At 39.8% G+C, this 22,000-nt stretch overlaps 1 protein-coding gene across 1 annotated transcript in view; it reads right to left on the bottom strand.

Moving 5' to 3' along the window:
* Positions 1-20,380, bottom strand: part of LOC140235399 (uncharacterized) — a 33,002-nt gene extending 12,622 nt beyond the window's left edge. The window contains exons 1-2 of the mRNA XM_072315425.1: positions 19,700-20,380; positions 6,061-6,131 (exon numbers count right to left, since the gene is read on the bottom strand). Of these exons, the coding sequence (XP_072171526.1) occupies positions 6,061-6,131; positions 19,700-20,380 (752 nt within the window). The remainder of the gene's footprint in view (positions 1-6,060; positions 6,132-19,699) is intronic.
* Between the last annotated feature and the right edge of the window lie 1,620 nt (positions 20,381-22,000).

Below are 22,000 nucleotides of genomic sequence, written 5' to 3'. Positions count from 1 at the left end.
ACACACACACACAAAGGGATAGGGCTACGATGTAAACTAGTTGCCGGCTCATGAGCGTAGAAATATGCTCTCTCTCTCTCTTGAGATTTGATAATCTTTGAGTAAACTGCAGATATTGATTCAACTGCAGACATGGGTTTTGAATAAATGCGGACTGCACATTATGTGAGCTGATGAGTTCCTTAAAGAAGATACTTCAGCTGTAATTTAATCATGAATTTCGATTGCATTGCTTGCTTGAGCTGCAAACACTGCCAGCGTTTACGACAGCAACCACCGGGTAGCTCTTCTGTTACTAAGGTTACGGAATGCTCGCCAGCAATGTAGACGGTGTTCAGGCTGTGGTGTTGTACCGACATCAAGCAGATATTGGAACAAATCAAACATCGTTAAGCTAGTGTTCTTTTCTTGTGTGTAGATGTCTCAGTGTCACTGTGAGAGGAGGGATTAGATTATTTGCGTAATGTGATTGCAAATAGGAAATAGAGATTAGAATCTCATAGCACTTCTCTAGGACCAAACTCGTACAGAGAGAACTGAACCAAGTGTTTTGAATTAAAAATCCCGTCGTCTGCATACACGCACCCACTCGCCAACACTTTAACACCATCAGAAAGTACATTCGATCCAGATGGATGGTAAAGGATACTAGTGTATTGTCCGCAAGAAAGATTTGAATGGAATGATTTCGTGCATTACACACTGGGGGGGGGGGGGGGGAGACGAAGACTGAATAATTGAACTGAACAGTGACTCACATGGTTATACAAACATACAAGGAAAGCTCGTGGGAATTTTAAATTCAAAGTAACGACTAGGCCTGCACTAAATCAATTTACCTTCATCTTACTCCTTACTTGAATCATAAAGTTCTTCTCGATATCAAAGTTGACTTTGTGACTTTGATAATGGAGAAATACCAAAGAGACAGAACAATGTATTTGCAGTCCTTCCAACACTGTCCCTATCTTTTCATCTCCCCCAACACACATATATGAACTCAATTTCTTTTAATGCTTGTTATATCAGAGCGACGAACATGGCAGTGTCTTTTACTAGCGCAGTTGCCACTTAAAAAAAAAAATACTATGCAATAAAAGTTAATGCTGCTTACACTTCTTCTGCTGGTTCTTTTCGTTCTTTTCGTTCTTTCTTTCGTTTCTTTGTGTCCGTCTTTTTCTACGTCCTCGTTAGTCACCACCCCCCCACAACTCTGAGCACTTACTATTACATAAACTGTAATCCTACAAATGGACCTGATAATAAAATTAACACCTCTAAAAGTCATTCCCGAATGTTGATGTAAACTCACGTGGGTATTCTATAGTTGATTGTAATGCAAATCACTTCACGGAATGAAAAAGATCCCGCGGGTCATGATTCGTTGTTTCTTTCATTTTAACTGCCTCTTCAAGATGACGTCATGATACGATATGATTCGATCCGGAAGTATTGTTCTTTTCCATACGAAACACTTGTCGATTGGCTGCAGTTATTTTACCGTTTCTCTTTGCCGGAGGACGAGATCGACAGTATCGATCGATAGCGAGTTTTTTTTTTTTTTATTCTATCGGGGGAAAGACTACAGCGGAGAAGTACTGGTATGTATCATGTATCGGGGGGGGGGGGGGGCGAGGGGATAGAGAGAAAATCAAACTAGGTTACGCACTCTTGACTTTCGAGCTTGGAATGATAGAGATCTACGACAGTGTTACAAGTTTGCAACATAACATGATTTACACGGGCGTCACTTCCCGTCGGTTTATCGAAGATTTATCACCTGATGTGGAAGCGGTGAAATTTGATAAGTGAATGTTCGTAATGTACATGCAGGTATCCTACATGGTATCCTTCGTGTTTATAGCGGAAAATCTTTCATGGTCAATGTCATACAGGTGCAGGGTAAATTCATCAAAGTCTTGGGTTACAATACTCGCTGAAAGGTGATCAGCCAAGCGTCCTGAATTAAAATTGGAAGAAAAAAAAATCTCCTTAAGTAAGCACGAAAGCAATAACAAACAAACGAGAGAACAAACAAAAAATACTCTTAAATCATCATCACATTCATGCATTCAAGTAACATGGATTAGATCTAGGCTAAAGCCGGCTCTCTGAGTATAACGTTTCAATACAACGTTTGACTGTATGGATATTATTAACGAAGTATTTTTCATCACAAGAACAATATTCAAAGCTTTTAAGTATAGTGCAATCACAAAGGAAATGCAATATCATGCAGTTTACTGTACAAGTATATTCAGTACTTTTTATCACGACTCTATACCCCATCACTGAAGTTCGCTCTGAATAACAGCTCCGCGGGAGACATGTGGATGAGGGAAGAGAAGGGGACGTGATGTTGTCCTGGTTACTCAAGTTAACCCTACACAAGTGGGGAGACACGTCATAGCACAAGACCCGATGCTATGGTGTTCGGGGGTTCGGCAATTGTAGGTCGAGAGCTAATATAAACTAGGACAATGGGACCTCGAAGTTTGAGGGGAGGGGGAAGAATCCAGTAACGAGCAGAGAAGGAAGGATAGAAGTGTATCGATATAACTTGGACTCTAGAAACTAAAACCTGACGGAAAACAGGAAAATTATGAAAACGGCGAAGTCGGACGAGAAGGAGGACAAATTGCCCGAGAGGAGAAAAAGAATTTAAAAAAAGAGACAGACAGACAGAAGGAAGGAAGGAAGGAAAGAAAGACGGAGTAAAAGAACATTAAAGCAGAAAACAGAAAGATGGAAAATGCAGAATAAAATGAAGAGAAGATGATTTTGAAGGAAACGAAAAGGGCCAAAAAGGACTTGATGTGAGAACTAAGAATCATGAAAGAAGTTGAATGTAAGTGTTGCAGCATCATTCCGGCTGTCAGGAATAAGATATCAGAAGCAACATTCTTCGAGATTTTGATAATCTGGACTTAGTGAACAAGCAGAAAAAGCTTGAGGGACTTCGGGTAGAAAGACAATACCCCAACGACACGCTCACCATCTCCTTCGGGAGATCGAACAGTGCTACGTGCTCGGCGAGACAGTCCAGCGGTCGGATTTCACCTGGTCTACCTCGGCGGAGGTGGGAAGGTGAAACAGGGGTTATTTCATCGGAACACATGGACCCCTTTTGACGAAGATATGTGCGTTTTTTTATGATCTGTCATGTATTTCGGTAACATTCTGAGTACTTTTCCTGTTTTATTTTGAGTACTAAAGGGAGGGTTACTTCATCTGCTGGTTTGTGCTTATGTACTTCACACCTACACTTTGCTACACACAGACATAGGCCTACATACCGACATCGTTTAGACAAAAATACATTTTTATATCACTTAAAAAAAGAAAAACAAAAAGAATATAAAGGAGCCCATGAATATATATATATATATCATATATATGATGGATGCATGCAAGTCTATGTGAAGTACGTATTCAATAGACTGTTTGGAGCCTTTCAACTAAATTGTTATGACATTTTTTCAAAAGCCTACCTAAAGTAATGAACTATGAAATTTGCAATGCTCCAGTTGGTGAGAAACCATTATAACTTGGAATTATACAATATAGCAAACTGGTAACTGTAGGCCTGTAACTGGAATCTCATCACTGTAAAGTTACAAGCGAATAATTCTGCTCTCTAGATATCTCTGACAGGAAAGTTTTTACTGCTGTTGACAGAAATTTCACAATCGAAAACCTTTCGAGGAGATTGTCTGAACTCTGGACATGGAAATTATGGCATTTTTTTTTTCTTTTTAAAGCGCAAGGACAATTTCTAGATTTAAACATCTCGACACCATAGGATGTTATGTTTGTGAAAGTTTTAATCAATACTTATAGGCCCCTACACCATTCTTCCAGTAGAGTTAGGTGAGTATTTTACATCAAAGAGCATTTGAATAATCATTATACTTTTGATTTATGTTTCTAGATCCTCTGATCCGGGTATGGCAAATATATATCATTTTGATATTACTTTCAAGATATATATCTTCCTTTGTCGGTATAATGAACAACACAAACTCTAATACAGATTCTTAGGGGAGTCCATAATCAAACATCTCAAATTTTCTGCCTCATGTTCAAAGTTGTAGTGCATGGGTGACTGCATGCGACATTTGGGAACATTCAATAATCGAAGTCAAAGGTCATAGTCTGCGGGAGGGATTTCAGCCAGGTGCAGCGATGACCCTGGTATAAGGCTCTTGGAATGACTGCGGTCTGTTTAACCCCAACCCAGTTACGAATGTTCTCGCTGAGGAACAATATATATAGCATTTACAAACTCTGCATACTCCCATTACATCTCTCCCTTATTCTCTTTTCAATCGTAAAAATTGCAATTATTTACATAAATTTGCCTAGCTCTGTACAGTAAAATGCAACCATACTAGAACGTAGCATGCGCTGTACTGAGGATATTTTTGTACAAGGACTATGATGTGGAGAGACGTAAATTCCAAGTCAAGCGATGCTGGGCTGGGCACCGTAGTAATGTATTAAATCTGTGATGCACATAGGCTGATGTTGAATGGGGAGTATTCCTATGTTCATCGTCCATGTCCTTCAAGGTGGTAACTGAGCATTACTTATTCATCAATGTTCTCAGGACGTGCAAGACTGCTAAAAACTCGCACCTTCCGACATCGATCTTTGTCGTTCTTTTTGTCAATAATAATACATCGCCATACAGTCTAACCGAGGCTTTCTGCGAGGACAGTAGGCGGGGAGATCTATGGATTTTATTGTCCTGATTTCAGCGGTTTTCTTCACGTGGAAACACATACCTATCAACAATGGATGGGAGACAACAACAGCAACGACAAAATTTGAATCACTTCAACTCGAACGGCATGCGGGTATTCCTCAACCGTTTGCCATCAAAACAGTCGTCAGGCGATTCCTACATGCTTGCCGTCAAGGATTGATATCATTGTTAGTCAAAATGCATGCAAGAACCAAACCCAAGATGCCATCAGTCTCACGAGGCAATGTTGAAATATACATTATGATAGTTTTCGAATGGCAAACACGAACGCTGCTGTTATATGTAAAGGGAGCAAGCATGAATCAAAATACTTCAAGCATAAGGTCATCATCAACAGCGAATTCGTTATGGATGCCATTTTTTTTTTCAAGCATCCCGACATATTCTGTGACTTAAAACCCTTGCTGATTGACGGTATACGAACCGTACTTATCGTTGTGCACATTAATGTACCTCTGTCACCACTAGTTATCCTTTATATTCCCCCAAATCAGCAGCACCATCACCAAGTTATCTATGCATTGACACCATAACATCACAATCATCATGATTTCAATTCGACACAAAAACAAAAAACATCACCGATATACTGAATGATATGATAAAGGTTAATTGCTTGAGCAGAGCCATTAAGCCACCATTCATCCAGCTCACTAAAATCATATCGCAGTTCTCTTTAACATGCGGAAAAAACAATGTTAGAAGAAAAGCTTTTTTTTTCCGACCTCTACCATGAAAGGAATCCTACCTTGAGTCAAGTTCGTCTGACAGATTCCTCTTTTTGATGGGCCTGAGACATCGATAACAATTACAAACTTTAGAAGAAAATCGTGATAGTGGATGTCACCAAGACATGGTTGAGGTGGACGCTACACAGTCAGTATCCATTTTTTCCTGACATATAATGCATTTTAGAGCTAAAGGTTAACTCCAGAGCAGGACCAACATAATAAGCCATATCTGCCTGGTACTAGGAGAGTATAATGTATCTTATATTTTAACGTAACATGGATAGATGGCTAATTAGTTCATTGTGATCAACACTCTTCTTACAACTGAAGCGTACCATTGCTATTTGCAAGTTCTTCCGACAATGGTCTCAATGGATGTTTGTATATACGAATAAAACACTGTTGTAAGTTTTCCAAACGAACATCCGAGTGTCTCTTATTAACGAAGCGTGTGACAAAAGTTGAGACACGTATTCTGTCATCATTGAGTGTTGTTGCATTGGTCCTATCAAGACTGAGAATGAAATGTTTCGAGAATTTGAAGCACTATATAAGACTCACTTGAAGATGATCTTGTAGACTCTGTTCAGAATGATGACCATCTTGGCTGCGTGGATGAACCGCTTGCGTGCCTGTCATAGCAACGAAGAGAAAAACAATGACTGTGTTCAAAACCTATGTCGAAAATACAGGCAAGGCATATTCCACTCTGCTGGAATGTAAAAACATCATTATAAGACACACTTGTGATATCCTCACTATAGTGCGTAATATGCGAGGAGATCTGTCTCTGTCTGAGCTAGATTATCCGATTTATGCAGTTGATCTACATGTATTTTGATTTTCATTAAGTGGTCGTCACAAAATTGTAATTGTTAATCATTACCGATTGTTTTGAAGAATAATTTTGCCTTCAGTTTTTACCGTGTAAAGGCCTAATTCAGAAATCGCCTAGTCTTTGATTATGGTTTCGCAATGGTAATCAGCAGGGAGTTCTTCCTGTGCCACTAGGACAGCTAAAACTTTGAAAAGCGTGTCAAGGATATCAACTAAGATTCTCGCCTCTTGTAATCCTCCATCTATGCACACAATAAATTTCCCTGGAATTACTCTGCATGTTTCTTGTGAGTGAATTGATTCCACACAATTACATCTGTATTATCACGGGATGTCTTCCAACTGGTCCTTTATTGGCTAAGATGCCATATTGATTTGATTTGATTATCTTCTCTCGTTAATCTCCCATCCAGCAAGTTTCGCTTCAAGGGGTTTAAACGCTCTGTTCCGACAGGGCAGCTCCTGTTTGATAAGTCTATTAAACAGGCAATTCAGCAGGATGTAGGAATCTGGAATAAAATCTATTAGACAAATCCCCTGTATCGATCGCTGGAGATATCAGTCTGGACTGATATCGATACCGATAGCACGGCTCATTTCAGTCGTGAGTCTAGAAACAAAACTTTCTTTATCAGGTCCTTGTCTTTGGTCTCTCAAGGATCCCCAACACTTCATTCAAGACAGACGCTGCGATGGAGCTCTCCGCAAAATCAATGATTACCTTCAGAAAGCCACTGGCTAGAGGGTATCTTTGTTCGAGACAGTATCGAGCGGAAAAGTCAGAAGAAAACATTCGCATTAATGATAATCTTACTTCTCTATACGTAAACGCACTTATTGATCTAGAAGAGAAGACAGTAGGCAAGTTTTAATGTCACTAACTGATGTTAACATGCTCCGATAATCATCAAAGCTGTATCAAATAATTCCCATTTAACGTTTTAACACATGGCGTTATATTTTTAAGAGCTATCGGATCAGACTCTCGTACAACTTGCTAGGAATTGAGAAAATCCCATAGAAGCACATTTTAGTAGTGGAAAGAAGATGTAACTTTTGATGTGGATGAAAGGTTATGTAGGTTTATGAGACACAAGGATTGTGGAAACTGCTGTACAAGTGTCAAACGATGCCATTATCCACGTCGTTGACAACAAATGTGTAAACTACCCTCCATTCAGAAAACAAAATAAGAATGAAGACAACGGAAAACAGTGAAAACAAACTTGTGATAGCTATAAGTCCTCGACTACAAAATAGTGAGTTACTCTATAAAGTGATCAAAATTGTGCATTTCGTGGAACTGCGCGAGTCTGATCACTGTTAAGAATGCTGCAGAGTCCCTATAAAAATGCACTTTTATAGTGAGGTATAAGTTTCATCCAAATACCATAACACCTATTGCACGGAAAAGTCGTGTTGCCTGTAACAAGACTTCGAAGGTTTGCTTTGAGAGGTGCACATGGAGCAAAGAGTCGCCACTCTCTCTCTAGAATGGAGCATTGCACACTTAATCATCATCTATGAACCTGCACCATTTTCTAATTGTTCCTGTGTGAAGTATCTCCAGCTCTCACTTAAAAGACTCGTATGTCAGCCAGAAAATTCATTATCATCATTATCTGTATCATGTTGGCATAAATAGTAATCATTAAGCCTGTACGCATCTCCCTCTTGTTATAGTCGGAGCGGTTCCAAACCTCACAAACTTGCTAGAGAAGATTTGGTTGCACGACATTTATATCGCTATAAAGGCAGAAGAATGATTTGAAATCAACATTCAGTTTTTATAAGAATGTTTTATAATTGTCTCCGGCTGTTAACTCTGCATGGAAGTTGTTAGTTCGGTTACAGCTCGTTATTCCGAAGGTTCGTTATTCCGAAGGCTCTTTAGTCCGAAGATTCGTTATTCCGAAGGTTCGTAATTCCGAATTTCATTTTCGGATTAACGAATCTCCGGAATAACGAACCTTCGGAATAACGCCACAAATGTTCGGATTAACGAACCCTTTTTCATTTTCGGATTAACGAACCTCTAGTTATAGGGAATTTGTGTGTTTCGGATTAACGAACCTTCGGAATAACGAACCTTCGAAATAGCTAACCTTCGGAACAACGAACAGCACCCGTTAGTTCAGCGCCTTGCTGTAGTAACGCTTCTCGGAAATGGACATGGTAATTCATCGATTAAACATGTATCCTATCGTCATGAGCAATGCGTGGTGTAAATAATCAATAATATATACAGTTCATGTATAAGTGTGTAAGTGACTATAATCATCGTCTTCGTTTTGCTTGTTCGTTTGTTCCTTTTTTGTTTGTTTTTGTTTTAGAAGATAGAAATGATATCGGTATTCTATTTTCGTTGGAGCAGTCACTGGCTTTGACTACTGGTTTTGACGTAGGGAAGATGACGCCCACGGAAACATAACAACTAGAGCAGCTAGCTATACTGCATGTTATAGTGTAAAATTTGACCAAACACAGAGACGAAGATACCATCGCGAATTCTGGGGAACTTTCTGAGATAATAGGGGAACTTACATTGAACGGCGACGCGGGCCTAGGACACCAATGAATTTCGCCTGAATCCGGTGTGGTCGGTTCGCTGCTTTGAACACCGAGAAGACCGCGGAGATCTCTAGCACGAGCTCGACGTCGATTACGTGTTATATATCGACCATGATGTTGGCTGTTCTGGTGATGAAGCTGATGTAGGGGCTTCGAACCACTGCCCGGTGTACCAGCAGGCATTGTGCCGGGGCGTTTACCGAAGGAATCGGATGGCGATACACCTGAACTCATCATGCTGTTCTTGATGCTTGACGTCTATTCAACTCTTATGACGATGAGGTTTGGTTAGCGGTGCACCTATCCAAGTCAAACGCTATCTTCCAAACTCATACAATGTAACCGCCTGAAATTCGTGTTCCCAGATATCAGATGACCAAAAAGGGAAAGCCTCAATCGTCTGCCATGTGAAAGACAAATTAAAGCAACAGTCACGGTTTCAGTGTCCAGGTATTATTGTCCATTGAAGGTATTACACGGTACGATGTCATGACGCCGAGCTCCATTCTCGCGGAGCCCGACAGCTGCTGCGTTAATGTAGTCAAATGTCAAAGTCTCAAAAATTAACTTCGTAGTAACCCCATCGACTTACTATTCGCTTTTGGGAGAGAGGGAGGTAAAAGCCCCCAGGAGCCGATTATCTTAGCAACACCTAATCACAGATCCTTCTACTATCATCTTGTCACTGTATGAGAAACATTATCCGTCCAGATAGCTGGTGTCACAGTACAATGGCCACAGATGTCGGAGTGAACTTGCGTCCTCGAACAACCGATTAGATAAAAACGTTTGTGGAAGAAGATTACCGCAAAACATCCGTCATATAATTATGTCTAATGGAGGATTATGAGCATCGCAAGCAGTCCTTGCATCGTACTCCTTTGATCATCATGTTCAAAAGCTCCGGCTCAAAATAAGGTTATCAACCTTTAACTATCATCCCGAGAAATATACATTTATGATGTTCGAACTGTGACCAACGATCGGTTAAAGTTCTTTCTCTCAAAATTTTGCAATCATGTGTCGGCAGGAAATATGCAGTGGACACTTTACAGGTATTCCTTTAGTGAATTGATTGATTTCAATTGTGGACTCCCATGCATCCCCCACACTGATCCTCCGTTGTGGTATTTCTGATGTCGGTGAGTTAAGCAGAGATTTGCAAGCGCTGTATTATTACTTCCACTCAGCGACAATATCTCCCTCGCGAATCCAGTCTCAAGGTGTCTGAAGAAATGCCATACGCTTGACAGGATCCATCACGAACATAATGAATAATAAAGCATAGAACAACTAGACTCGGAATTTGTCAACACTGACAAATTAGGTGATCCGATCTATTGGGAAATCAATGATTTGAGTCCTGATCCCAATAGGCATGACCATACAGGTTTCATCTGTGTTGAGGGGACATTGGCCATGTGATGTTTGAAGTCTCATTTAGAAAAGGGAGTCAGACCTGCCATCTTTGGTACCGAATTCCGTATGCACTAACGAAGATACAGAATGAAGTATATTTTGACCTTTGACCCCATTTTGCACACCAAAGATGGCATCTGAGCAAAAAGTGATTATTTTGTGAAATGATTCTTGTAACATGGTCTTTGCGTGTGCAAAATATGGGAAAGTTAGGACAATTATTCACCAAGATACAGGATGAAACATTTATGACCTTTGACCCTAATTTACATACCCAAGATGGTGTCCGATCAAGTAGTTGTTATATTATGAAATAATGTACGTGACATGAACTAAACATGTGCAAAATATTGGGGTGATAGAGGCTGTTTTTCTTCAGTTATTGCAAAGAAAGTTGCAAAAAGAAAGAAATATCTCAATACATCGGAGATAAGCTTTAATTTCAACCAAGTTATTTAGCATGATCCCGACATCGTATGAAAAAAAAAAGGCACACAGACGATAGCGCAAAGTCTCAGCTACAACATATTAAAATCTGGGAGAATTTCACTGAAGGGTAAGTGAGCTAGTGCTCGATAAGGACAATCATGTCAACTTTCACATCTAGAAAAATTCCCTCCCATAGAGATTACACGTCATAACGAAGATACAGAAAAAAGTACATATGACCTTTGACCCCATTTTGCACACCAAAGATGGCATCTGAGCAAAAAGTAGTTATTTTGTGAAATGATTCTTGTAACATGGTCTTTACGTGTGCAAAATATGGGAAAGATAGGACATTTATTTACTAAGATACAGGATGAAATATTTATGACCTTTGACCCTAATTTACATACCCAAGATGGTGTCCGATCAAGTAGTTGTTATTTTATGAAATAATGTACGTGACATGTACTAAACATGTGCAAAATATGGGATTGATAGCCATTGTTGTTGTTCATCTATTGCACAGAAAGTAGTACAAAGAAAGAAAAATAAAGAAAAAACTATGTTATTTTATAGAAATTTGAAGGAGAAGCATAAAAAAATCAGAAAAAGATAAAGTAAGGAAAGGGAGATTAAGATTAACTAAAGAAAAAAAGAACAAAAGTGTTTAGAAAAAAAAAATTGGCAGGGGTGAGCCTCGAACCAGGGACCTTAGGATTACGAGTCGGATGCGCTACGCAATGACCTGTTTCATTCTCCATAGGCCCTGTGTATTACGCAAAATGACGCTGCATCGAAGCCTCGTGCCATTTTCAACCCAGTTTTTCGACGTGATGCCGACATCGTATGAAAAAATGGAGGGCACAGTTAAGATAGCCCAAGGTCTCAGCTACAACATACTAAAATCTGGGAGAAATTCACCGAAGCATAAGTGAGCTAGTGCTCAAAAAAGAGAGTCATGTCAATTTTCACTGCCAGAAAAACTGCTCTCCCATAGAGATAACACGTAAACTGATCAAATTTGACAATATTACTTTCAATCCCTTTTTACGAGGTGATGCCGTCATCCAATCAAAATGTTGTAATTATATTAATGAAAGATCATATATTAAGCTACAACATACTGAAATCTGGGTGTAAATTGGCAAAGGATAAGTGAGATACGCTTGAGTGAACTTGAAATTTGATGACGTCATTTTGAAAATTTACTTTTTTTACTTTATAAAGGAATTTGATATCTTTTATTCATTTTGCCAGCATCGCCAACCCATGAAATAACATGTCCAAATCATCAGCTTTCAGAATATGTAAAAAAAATGGGGGGTTACCGTCCATCCTGACGATTAAAATCGGATTTAAAATTGGCGTTTTTTTTTGCATAGTTGCACTGTATATCGCCATTGACGCGCGCGCGGAATTTCAACTTTGACGGGCCCGTATGACGTCATATTGAGTCGGATTGACTTGAAACTTGGTAGAAATATTCCTTGACATTTCAGGCATCCGATTAGTGTAAAAAACCGGGAAATTTCCATTGCATATGAGCTGTGTGTGCGAATATGTGCGCGCGCGTACGCGTCCGTCCAATTTTTTCAATTTTTCAAAAAATGCTCCAAATGGTCTGAAACGTGTGCAAAAAAATTTGAGCTCGATTTGAGCATACAAATATTTCAACGCGCGCGTACGCGCACGTTTTAAGAGAAAATATGAATTTTGAGAATATGAGTTAAATGCGCATAATTTGAAATGTATGTGACGTAGATTTCATTGCAAAATTCTATTCCATTAATGAGATATGAATGAAAATGTGTTTTCATATAATGACGTCATAGTGACGTCACGGTCGACTAATCACTATGATTTTATTAGGAGGATCGTCTTTGGGACATGATACATGTATGGTATAATTTTGACATTGATAGGAAGAGGACTTTCCGAGATTACCTCTACACAACTTTTGCGGAGAAAGAAGAAGAAAAAGAAGAAGAACAAAGAATCAGTACAGATACAGAAGGTGATCCGAGAGGATACTCGGATCACCTAATTATGTCCACAAGTGGCGTTCATAAAGCGATCGCGTCGGTTGACGATGATCACAGGCACCTCAAAGAGCGAGAGAGCCGCGGCGTCAACACACCTGCACGCGCGACTCCAGTGATGTTGTCGCCGATCCCCTCAGCTCTGCAAATGAACAACACTCAATGCTATTTGTGCGGTCTCTACCGAGAGTCGACCTCTTCGCGTCGGTTCACTGACTCCGTGAGGGGGAAACCGCTTTCAACCAAACTCAATGTCGCAGAACAACTTCGCTGTAGAAAAAATTGTTCTCCAAAGTTGATCAAAGAGCTGCCATGGACTTTGGACGATTTTAAGAGGGAGGAGCAAAATTTCGTGTGGTGACAAAAATAAACCCCTGTTAGCGTTCCTGGGCTGCTGTGCTTTTTACTCCCTTCATTGAAATGCGATTCTATTCTTTTGCTGATGTTATCAAATCTCACAAAGCTCAAAATTGAAGACTTTTTTCCGGTCGTTTGTTAGTATGTCGCCATAGAGAACTACTAACACTGACTAACTTGCACTTTGATGAACTCCGGAGAAACGGAGTAACTTCGTGTACAATACCAAAGTACATAATTCATTCTCTCACCCTATACGGCTGGGAGAATGCAGCTTTTTTCACTATGAGGGAAGTTTACAAAGCCATATCAATTACTTGATTTCAGGCTTTAATCATGAAGCTACAACTAATCGTCCCTGTGACTCTGTCTTGGGATTGTGTACGGAGCAAGATGGATAGGCCTACATAATGTCTGTCATGTTTGTTTGTGTGTGTGTGTTTTTTTTTTTTTTTTTGGGGGGGGGGGGAAGGGTAGAGATTTCAAGTTAGATCGAAAGCGAAATACCAGTAAACACGTTCTGTCTTTCACAGAGAAATCAGCATAATTCAAGAAAAAAAAATCGAGAGGGAATGAGGCGAATTGTTAAAGCATTGATATCACCATCTGTTCTGGGTCTTTTATTGCTACTTCAGAAAAAGAATATGTATATTTTACAGCTAATTTATCGTTACTGCTATAACTTGGTAATTATCAAGATGGTGGCCTTCTAAAAGATCAAATCCATTCAGATTCGAATGCTCTCCTTACGATCCGTACATTTATGCTATTGTATTGTCATTGTATTGTCAGTAGAAGAAGAAATAAATGTCTGACTGAATGAAGAATTGAATGATGACAATACGCATGATGCGTAACATTCAAGGGCTACTTGTGATAGATACTGTTGGTGCATCGTTCATCAATGCATTTATATATCCATCTTGACGTACACCTTTCGCCGCCCTTCACCTTTAGGCTGTTAGGAAATTCATCAAAATGGATCGGTCATACACAGAATTGATTAGAGTAGCCATCCAATCAACAACTCTGTAAACTCCAAACTAAGAGAAAGTCGAGTGTGGAGGGGAAAATCATTACCTGTCCGTGGAGCAACACCTGTATATTAACCACATGAGTCTAAAAATAATGTCCACGTCTTAGGGTTGATGCACAGGTGCATCAACCCTAATCAACAATGACTGTGTGATTGATTTATTTTTTCTACCCTACTATTGGAATTCCTCTCGCTTTAGGTTTAATCTCTTAAGCCTTTTTGCAACTTAACCGCAATTGTTGAAACTTCTCCCGACACTCGACTGTGACTGATATGTTATTCCAAAGGTGCACAGAAAATGAATGTTTTTCGACGCCTCCCGTATTCACCCTATAAGTCCCATTCAAATCGATTTCCCGGTTGCTATGGTAATTAACCCATGACCTGGAACTGGTGAGATTGCACTCGCTGTACATTGGAATTCAGTGCCGCGTTGCGCGCTGACAATGATGCCCATCTTTCAAGTAATAGAATATAATCACTTTGAGAGGAAGTCTAAATGTGTGGTATTGCTGCTGGGCATTGCATGTTTCATCGATGGAACAGCGCTGCGAAGAATGGCAAGATATACATTTAAGTACAAAATGTGTATCAGACTTCTACAAGTAATGGTAGAGTTTCAATATCAAGCATATTTTACGCTTGAATCATATGTATTGATTATAGCAACAAGGACGAGACATAGAAAGTGAATGAATACATGAACAGTTATCAAGACATTGGATGTCACTTATCAATAACAATGCGTTGACCTTTAAACCTTTGATATAACTCAACGTCAGACAGACAGTAGAAAGCAATGTCACCAGTAGATCGGTATATCATGAGAGGGTGAGAAAGCGTCGCATTAAATAAGCAGTTTGTGAAAAAGGAAAGGGGCATTTTGAGAGACGAATAACGGTACGTTCCTGACGGAAAAAAAAAAATCTGATCAAAGAGATCAACCGATGAGGGGGACAAAAGAAAGTGGGAATTTGTACACAAATCTAACCTCGTGTTTACTAATCGGACTCCTAAGCTAGTCAACAATGAAACTATCCCCAAATACTACCAAAGAACGCTCGATTCGTCCCCCTGATTTGAGCACTTCGCTGCCATCTCGTTTTTGTCTCGTACCCTAGCTCAGGAGGATTATGGCACTATTTCAAGAAGAAGGAGGTTATAACGAGGCAATCTGGTATGAAAAGAAGAAGGCATGCTTCACAAACGTTACGGAGGAATCGTATACGGAGATCGTATACAGAAACAAAATGATAATGGCAGTTGGATTTCATTGTCCTCCTCGGCAGTGCGCAGACAATTCCTTTTTCTTGAAAGAAAGATATTATTCAGAGGGGTGAAGGTTCAGGTGCGAGTTTCTTCACTTTGTAGAGGGAGACAAAGTGAAGAAACTCGCACCTGAATTCCTCTTCTTCTTGTATTTCCCCCCCCCCCCCCTATACTTGTGTAATGCCAACCCATTGACTTTAAACTGAACCTGGGAAAACATAAGAATAGATCAGAATTTCGAAGGGGATAGAGTTAACATCACTTTCTAGTGATTTAACCATGAACAGACATCTTTACTTAATCCTTTAAAAGGAAACGTCGGATGTAAACACATTTTTAGGGGTGGAACTTGATAAGTGGATAATACAGATTCCTTCATTGCGACACTCTCTTCTGGTTTACCTCTTTTCGGTCCTTTGCTGGCCTAGCTCATAACAATATTCCCTCTTGCTCTCGGCTATTTCTGACTCAGTTTTAACGCCTTGAGATATAAGTCTCAATTCTTCGGAGTAGGGGAGATTGCATTGTTTTATAGATTCCTCTATCATTTAGGGCCTACACGTGACCTTACTATACGTCATTTACGTCTGATGAGTACTTGGGTATGGTAGGTTGCGATCAGAAATGCATCGACAGTGGTAAGAGGATGGTGTCAGTGGCCTATGCTTTTAATTTGTAAAATGGTGTATATATAATATTAAAGCTGAGATCCAATCCTGCCTAGTGTAAACATTCCTAGGCAAACTGTGTTTTTGTTCTTGTTTTTGTTTGTTTGTTTGTTTTGCTTTTTTGTTTTTGCTTGCATAGGGTAGAGTTGGGGATCTGACGTCAGTGTAATGATAATAAGAGAGCTCATTTTAGGAAGGAGTGCTTTCTCTTTTAGATAGGCCCTGCGTTAATGCGGTCATTTTTCTTTTCAATTAGGCGTTTTCTTTACCATTCGTGAACTTTCTTAATCAGTTTTGGAGACCGCGGGATGTTCTAAAACCGTTACACTTAGAAGGTCTTAACTTAATTGAAAATGATGATCATTTCGTTTTTATCTATTGGTAATCTCTCTGGTACTAGCAAAGAAAAGCTATTTCGTAACGCGCAGCCCAGCTGTATTCAACCATGTGCGTTATGCTTTTATTGTTGTCTGTAGATTTGTTTATTGTTGTTTTTTTTCACCAACATAATACAAGTATAAAAGTCGATGTTGTATAGTGTATGCATTAGTACGGTTATCAGAAGTTACCCCTAGTTTGAAATATCCGGATTTTTTTTTTTTTTAATCAAAGCTGTAATAAAACAAAAAAGTTCACTACAACTTTTAGTGCGTGCTTGTTTGTTTGTTCGTTTGTTTGTTTTGCTTTTTTTGTTTTTGCGTGCAGTTGGGCATCTGACGTCAGTGTAATGATAATAAGAGAGCTCATTTTAGTATTTCATGTACTAAAACAAAAAAAGTTCACTACAACTATTAGTGCGTGTCAATTTTCAATGCGTGACCTGCGTGGTAGTACTGGAAGGGTCTCAAATCCAAATCGATCGAGCACTCGCTGTTCCTTGAAACATTTTGTTGTTCTGTGCACGGTCGTGAAAACAAATGCATCACTTTTTGTCCCAACGTAGAGGTCGCCATCCATGAAAGCCGTACCACCAACATTGACAGATTGATACTCAAACTAACGTGTGCAGTGCGGAAATACGACTCGATACTGACAAATTACAGACGCTGCAGGTTCTCAATATTACCGAGTTCAAAGGCACCTGATTACACACTGCTGTCTCATAGGTAGTGCTTGTGAGATACGGTTTTTAAGGGAAATTTAACCTCAAGAGTGTGTTGTACTTGTGGATTCAATGAATGCAGAATTATTTGTGTCATACATTAGTGAAGTCTTAGGAAAATCGGATTATCTGTATAAAAGTTATATTTTAGTTAAATCCATGTACCGTCATGGCTTGATAAGAAGACTACAACAATTTGTTATGTCACAGTACTGCAGAAATAATAAAGACAATTGTTTAAAAAAAATCACTTTTTATGAAAAGTACACTTTCCTTAAACTTGTTACTGACATACATGTTAAGGGTAATATCATTCCCCTGGCTTTCGAAAATAAGTCAAGTGCTTTTTGAGTATGCTGTATCTTAAAATATGTCGAATACAAGAAGACGTGGGGCCCGTTTCATAAAACTTGTTGTCAGTGACAACTGCCACATATCTATGACAAATTTGCTCTCAGCCAATCAGATGCAAGGATTTCAGTAGCTTGTCACATCTATGACAACTTGTCACCGGTCACAAGTTTTATGAAACAGGCCCGTGAAGTCTCTTAATTATGTTTTGAGAAGGTTCCATTAATTAACACATGGGTATGTTATGCATATTGCATAGAGACTGTTCAATTAGCACAATCAAGTACTGGTCAATATCTCATAGAAAGTTCGATCTATAGTACGTATATGTATTAAAAAAAAGGTAATCCAACTTTGGAGGGCTACCATTTCAAAATTGTCAGCTATGAAGAGCACAATGTTGGTTGTGAGAAAAGGGTAACTCTTCTTCTTTCCATTGATATCTAATTATGTTGACAATGTCATGCATCATTGAGCACATGAACTTTAAAGACAACAATGACAAATTACACTTTTTCCAAGTTTGAGTGTTATCGTGAAGGAACAATGCATGTCTCACTGAACGGATGGGATCTCTCAATGAAAGTAGTAACATCAGCAGGCCAGCCTTCATGACTGCAGGTTTGTGTTTAGGGCTTCTTCTAACCTTCTATGGTCTGTAATCTTCAATATGGCCACATTGTCGCTACTTTGGTCACTCCCACAAAGGCTAAACCATTATCCATTTTCTCTCTACACATTCAAGACTTGGTTTGGCGCTGCGAGCTATGTGTTGAATATGGACAGGAAAAAATGACTGTGTGGGTTTGCCTTAGCAGGAGTGACCAAGTTATCTGACAGGTGGCCATGTAAAAGGTAATGAACCATAAAATGTTGTAAGAAACCCTAAACACTAACCCTAAACACATACTTGCAGTTATGCAGGCTGACCTGTAATGTTACCACTTTCGTTGAGAGATACCATCCATTCAGTGAGACATGCATTGTTCCTTCACAATAACACGCAAACTTGGAAAAAGTGCAATTTGTCATTGTTGTCTGTAAAGTTCATGTGCTCAATCATGCATGACATTTGTCAGCATAATTAGGTACCAACGAAAAGAGGAAGAGTTCCTCTTTCCTTACAAACAAATTGAGCTCTCCATAGCTGACAATTATGAAATGGTAGCCCTCCAAATTTGGATTACTTTTTTTATACGCTCTGTACAACTCCCCTAATGACATAGTAACAGCACATATCTTTATTAGTGTTCAAATATCGACGTCATGGTATACCAACAACTATTTTTCTTTGTTATTTGCGTCACGGAATGCATTAGGATGTGTAATATTTTTCAATATCATTATGAGTATAGAAAATACGACGGTTGTGTAAAGAGTGCTACGATTGTCATATAGTTGTGCTATTAAGTATCGAGTCGCCATGATTAAAGAATGTAAGAATCGAAGAAGTTGATTTTGAATCATAATCTCCATGCTCGAATTCACTTTGAAAGGGACATTCTGCGATGATTAGAAGCCCTTTCAAGTGAACGTTTATATGCAATTATGACCTGTTAAGATACTCTTCAATTATCGCCAGTTGTTCCTATCAGCGGTTATGTCAAAACTCAATGTACAATGTGTGACCTTATTGTATAGTTAAAGGCATTGTGTCGAACTCATCAGTTCGACTGAAGCTGCATCAAACTAGGACACAAATAGCATGTGATGTTCTGTAGAAACACGTATCATAATCATTATAATGATTTAAAGGGGATGGCTAGTAACTGATCAGTGGGAATCAGTGGGAATGCTGGGGGATGATTGTTCCAATAATCCTTGTGGGATTCATTTAAGAGTACATTATATATCTATTGTTGTGTGAAAATTATTTGCTTCAGAATGGTCTCATATTCAAGTAATGTCCAGGTTAGCATGCCTGTACAGTGACGGGGCATTAAACTGCACATTACTTGAATATGAGACCGTTCTGAAACAAATAATTTTCACACAACAATAGATAGTACTCTTAAATGAATCCCATAAGAATTGGAACAATCATCCCCCAGCATTCCCACTAATTCCCACTGATCAGTTACTAGCCATCCCCTTTAAAGGCATATTCCTACAAATTGAATACCTTAGCTCTCTTCTTCATTTCCTCTTGCTGCTGAACAAGAAAGCTGATTCTCCTCCATTCCGAGTTTCTGTCTCTGACGGACATCCTCCGGCTGAAACTCTGAACCGACGACCCTTCGACCTCATCGAGGCCGAGCTGCCCCAGGCTGAACCTCGTACTCCGTCTCCTCATCAGCTTCCTGTTGGGTGGGAGCTCGACATCACTTGGCCGCTCTCCTCCTCCTCGCCCATCTCGGCTATTGCTGGTCCGACGACGTGCAGCGCGTCTCGACTTGGTGAATGCCTTCCAGATTTCCTCATCCTCTTCACTCGTAATCGTCTCCGAATCAATCGACTTCAATCTACACTTCCGTGCCTCGGTATTATGATGACTGGTCGTCTGGGAGGTGTCTGAGACCGAGTTGTTTTCGTTGATGTTCGGCATCAAATCGGGCACCAGCTTGAAACTGCTAGCACGACGTCGAGCCAAGCCGAACCCGCGGCCAGCAGGACCTCGCGTGCCACCGCCATTTTCCCCCGAGCCGGTGACAAGAAATTTCGACGTCAGGTCTTTGGTGAGGTTTGGGAGGGGAGCCACTTTTGATCGGGCGAAGAAATTGGCCACTGCTTGATTTCTTGAGTCTGTATTGCGCTCGACTTCCATTTGTGTCTGATCTCCACTTACACTCCCCGGTTGCTCCATTCTTGTCATCGAATGTGTGTAAAGCCCGCGCAATGTCGATTATAAACTTTTGGTACGTTTCTAATAAACACGAGTAGATTGCACACGATTCGCTGGAACATAATGCACAAAATATCAGTGATGCCATTCACAGGTAGTCACGATCAAAGCACTGTAGCATCCATAGAAACAAAACGATGATTTAATATTCCCATAACGATGTGATTGCAAGCAATATGATAATATCCACAGCATTATCAAGGCTCCATTCGACTCCTTCACTCGTGGACACGCAAATCCCTGCTGCACTGCGCAAACATTCACGCTAGGCATTGATTAGGCATTCTGTTGACGAAACTTCGATTCCAGGTCGCTTCACACCGAATATCACTAAAGACTTCCGCCAAAAAACTAATAGACACGGTAAAGAGATGATAAAATGACGGATCAACAGTTTAGAGTCATTCTTACGTGATTATGTCCAAAATCATGTCCCCCGAATGCTTCTCAAAGCTTATCAAGTTGTCCTGGCGACGCATGCTCATGCAAGTCAGGCATTGAAGGGACAGCATTAAGTTTAATGCCTCGCTGCTTATATCGCTTTAAACAGATTGTGACATTGTTCGCCCGACCCGCTACAAAATGCGCCTTTATTCCGCATTATTGATTACATGTTTTGCAGACGATTTGCTTGTATCGATATCAGCAAGTCACGATTGCACACCAGATAGTAAGGGATTAGTGGATAACCGCGTGCATAGGTAGGTTAAAGATTAACGTGAATATCCCATGGCCATGGAAACCAAAATGCCTCAATGGCAGCGGAAATAATTGATGATGTGTTGATGCTATGGTCACTTACACAGAAATAGAATAGCACAGGACATTGATTAGTGTACCATAAAACGGTCAATTTTAAAGACTGAACATTAGAAAATTGAAGTTAAACAGCAGCACGTCTGCATAACTTATTGCAAGGATTTGAAGCATAGCGTAAGATAAAACATTATCGAAATAGTCATGGTATTACTCGTCAATGCTACAAAAGTTCAGCTTTGACATAAAATAAAATGATAATCTGCCACTGATTAAAAAAAAAAAACTTTCTAAAATCATGTAAGACTGTGGTTTCTGTAAACTCGTAAATGCTGATTAACAATTGACGAAATATTTGTCGAATATAAACCCTTCGTCTATACGCATAGGAGTGAATTAGCATTTTGACCGAAAATTGCAGCTAGGAAACAGTTACTGTTCAGCTCCGGCTATCACCAGTTTCTCGGCAAGATGCATTTTCTATTTTTAAGCACGGAGCAAGTCAAGTGTCATTGACGACACCGAGGGTGTCTTCGTCAAGTGGCCTTCCATTCAGGCGGGCGTGACATCAGCAGTAAAGCGGCGCTGGAGGAATCTTTTCATCGCTTTTGATGGACGCAGCCCCACATTTAGAACTCAATCGATTTCCGGCGCAATGCTCTTTGTTTTCCCCGCTAATCGTTCGCTTTCATATTCGATTATTTGACTCGAGCTGATGTGCATTGTGCTAGGGGAAGATACTTAAAGCGCGGCGATACTTGCAGGGTGCTATACATTTGGAGTTGCCAGAACAACTGGATCAACTACGAAAGCAAGACACTGCAT

Source organism: Diadema setosum, chromosome 11, assembly GCF_964275005.1.
Source record: "Diadema setosum chromosome 11, eeDiaSeto1, whole genome shotgun sequence".
NCBI lineage: Eukaryota > Metazoa > Echinodermata > Echinoidea > Diadematoida > Diadematidae > Diadema > Diadema setosum.
The sequence above is the reverse complement of the archived record's forward strand: the minus strand, read 5'-3'. Positions and strand labels throughout refer to the sequence as shown.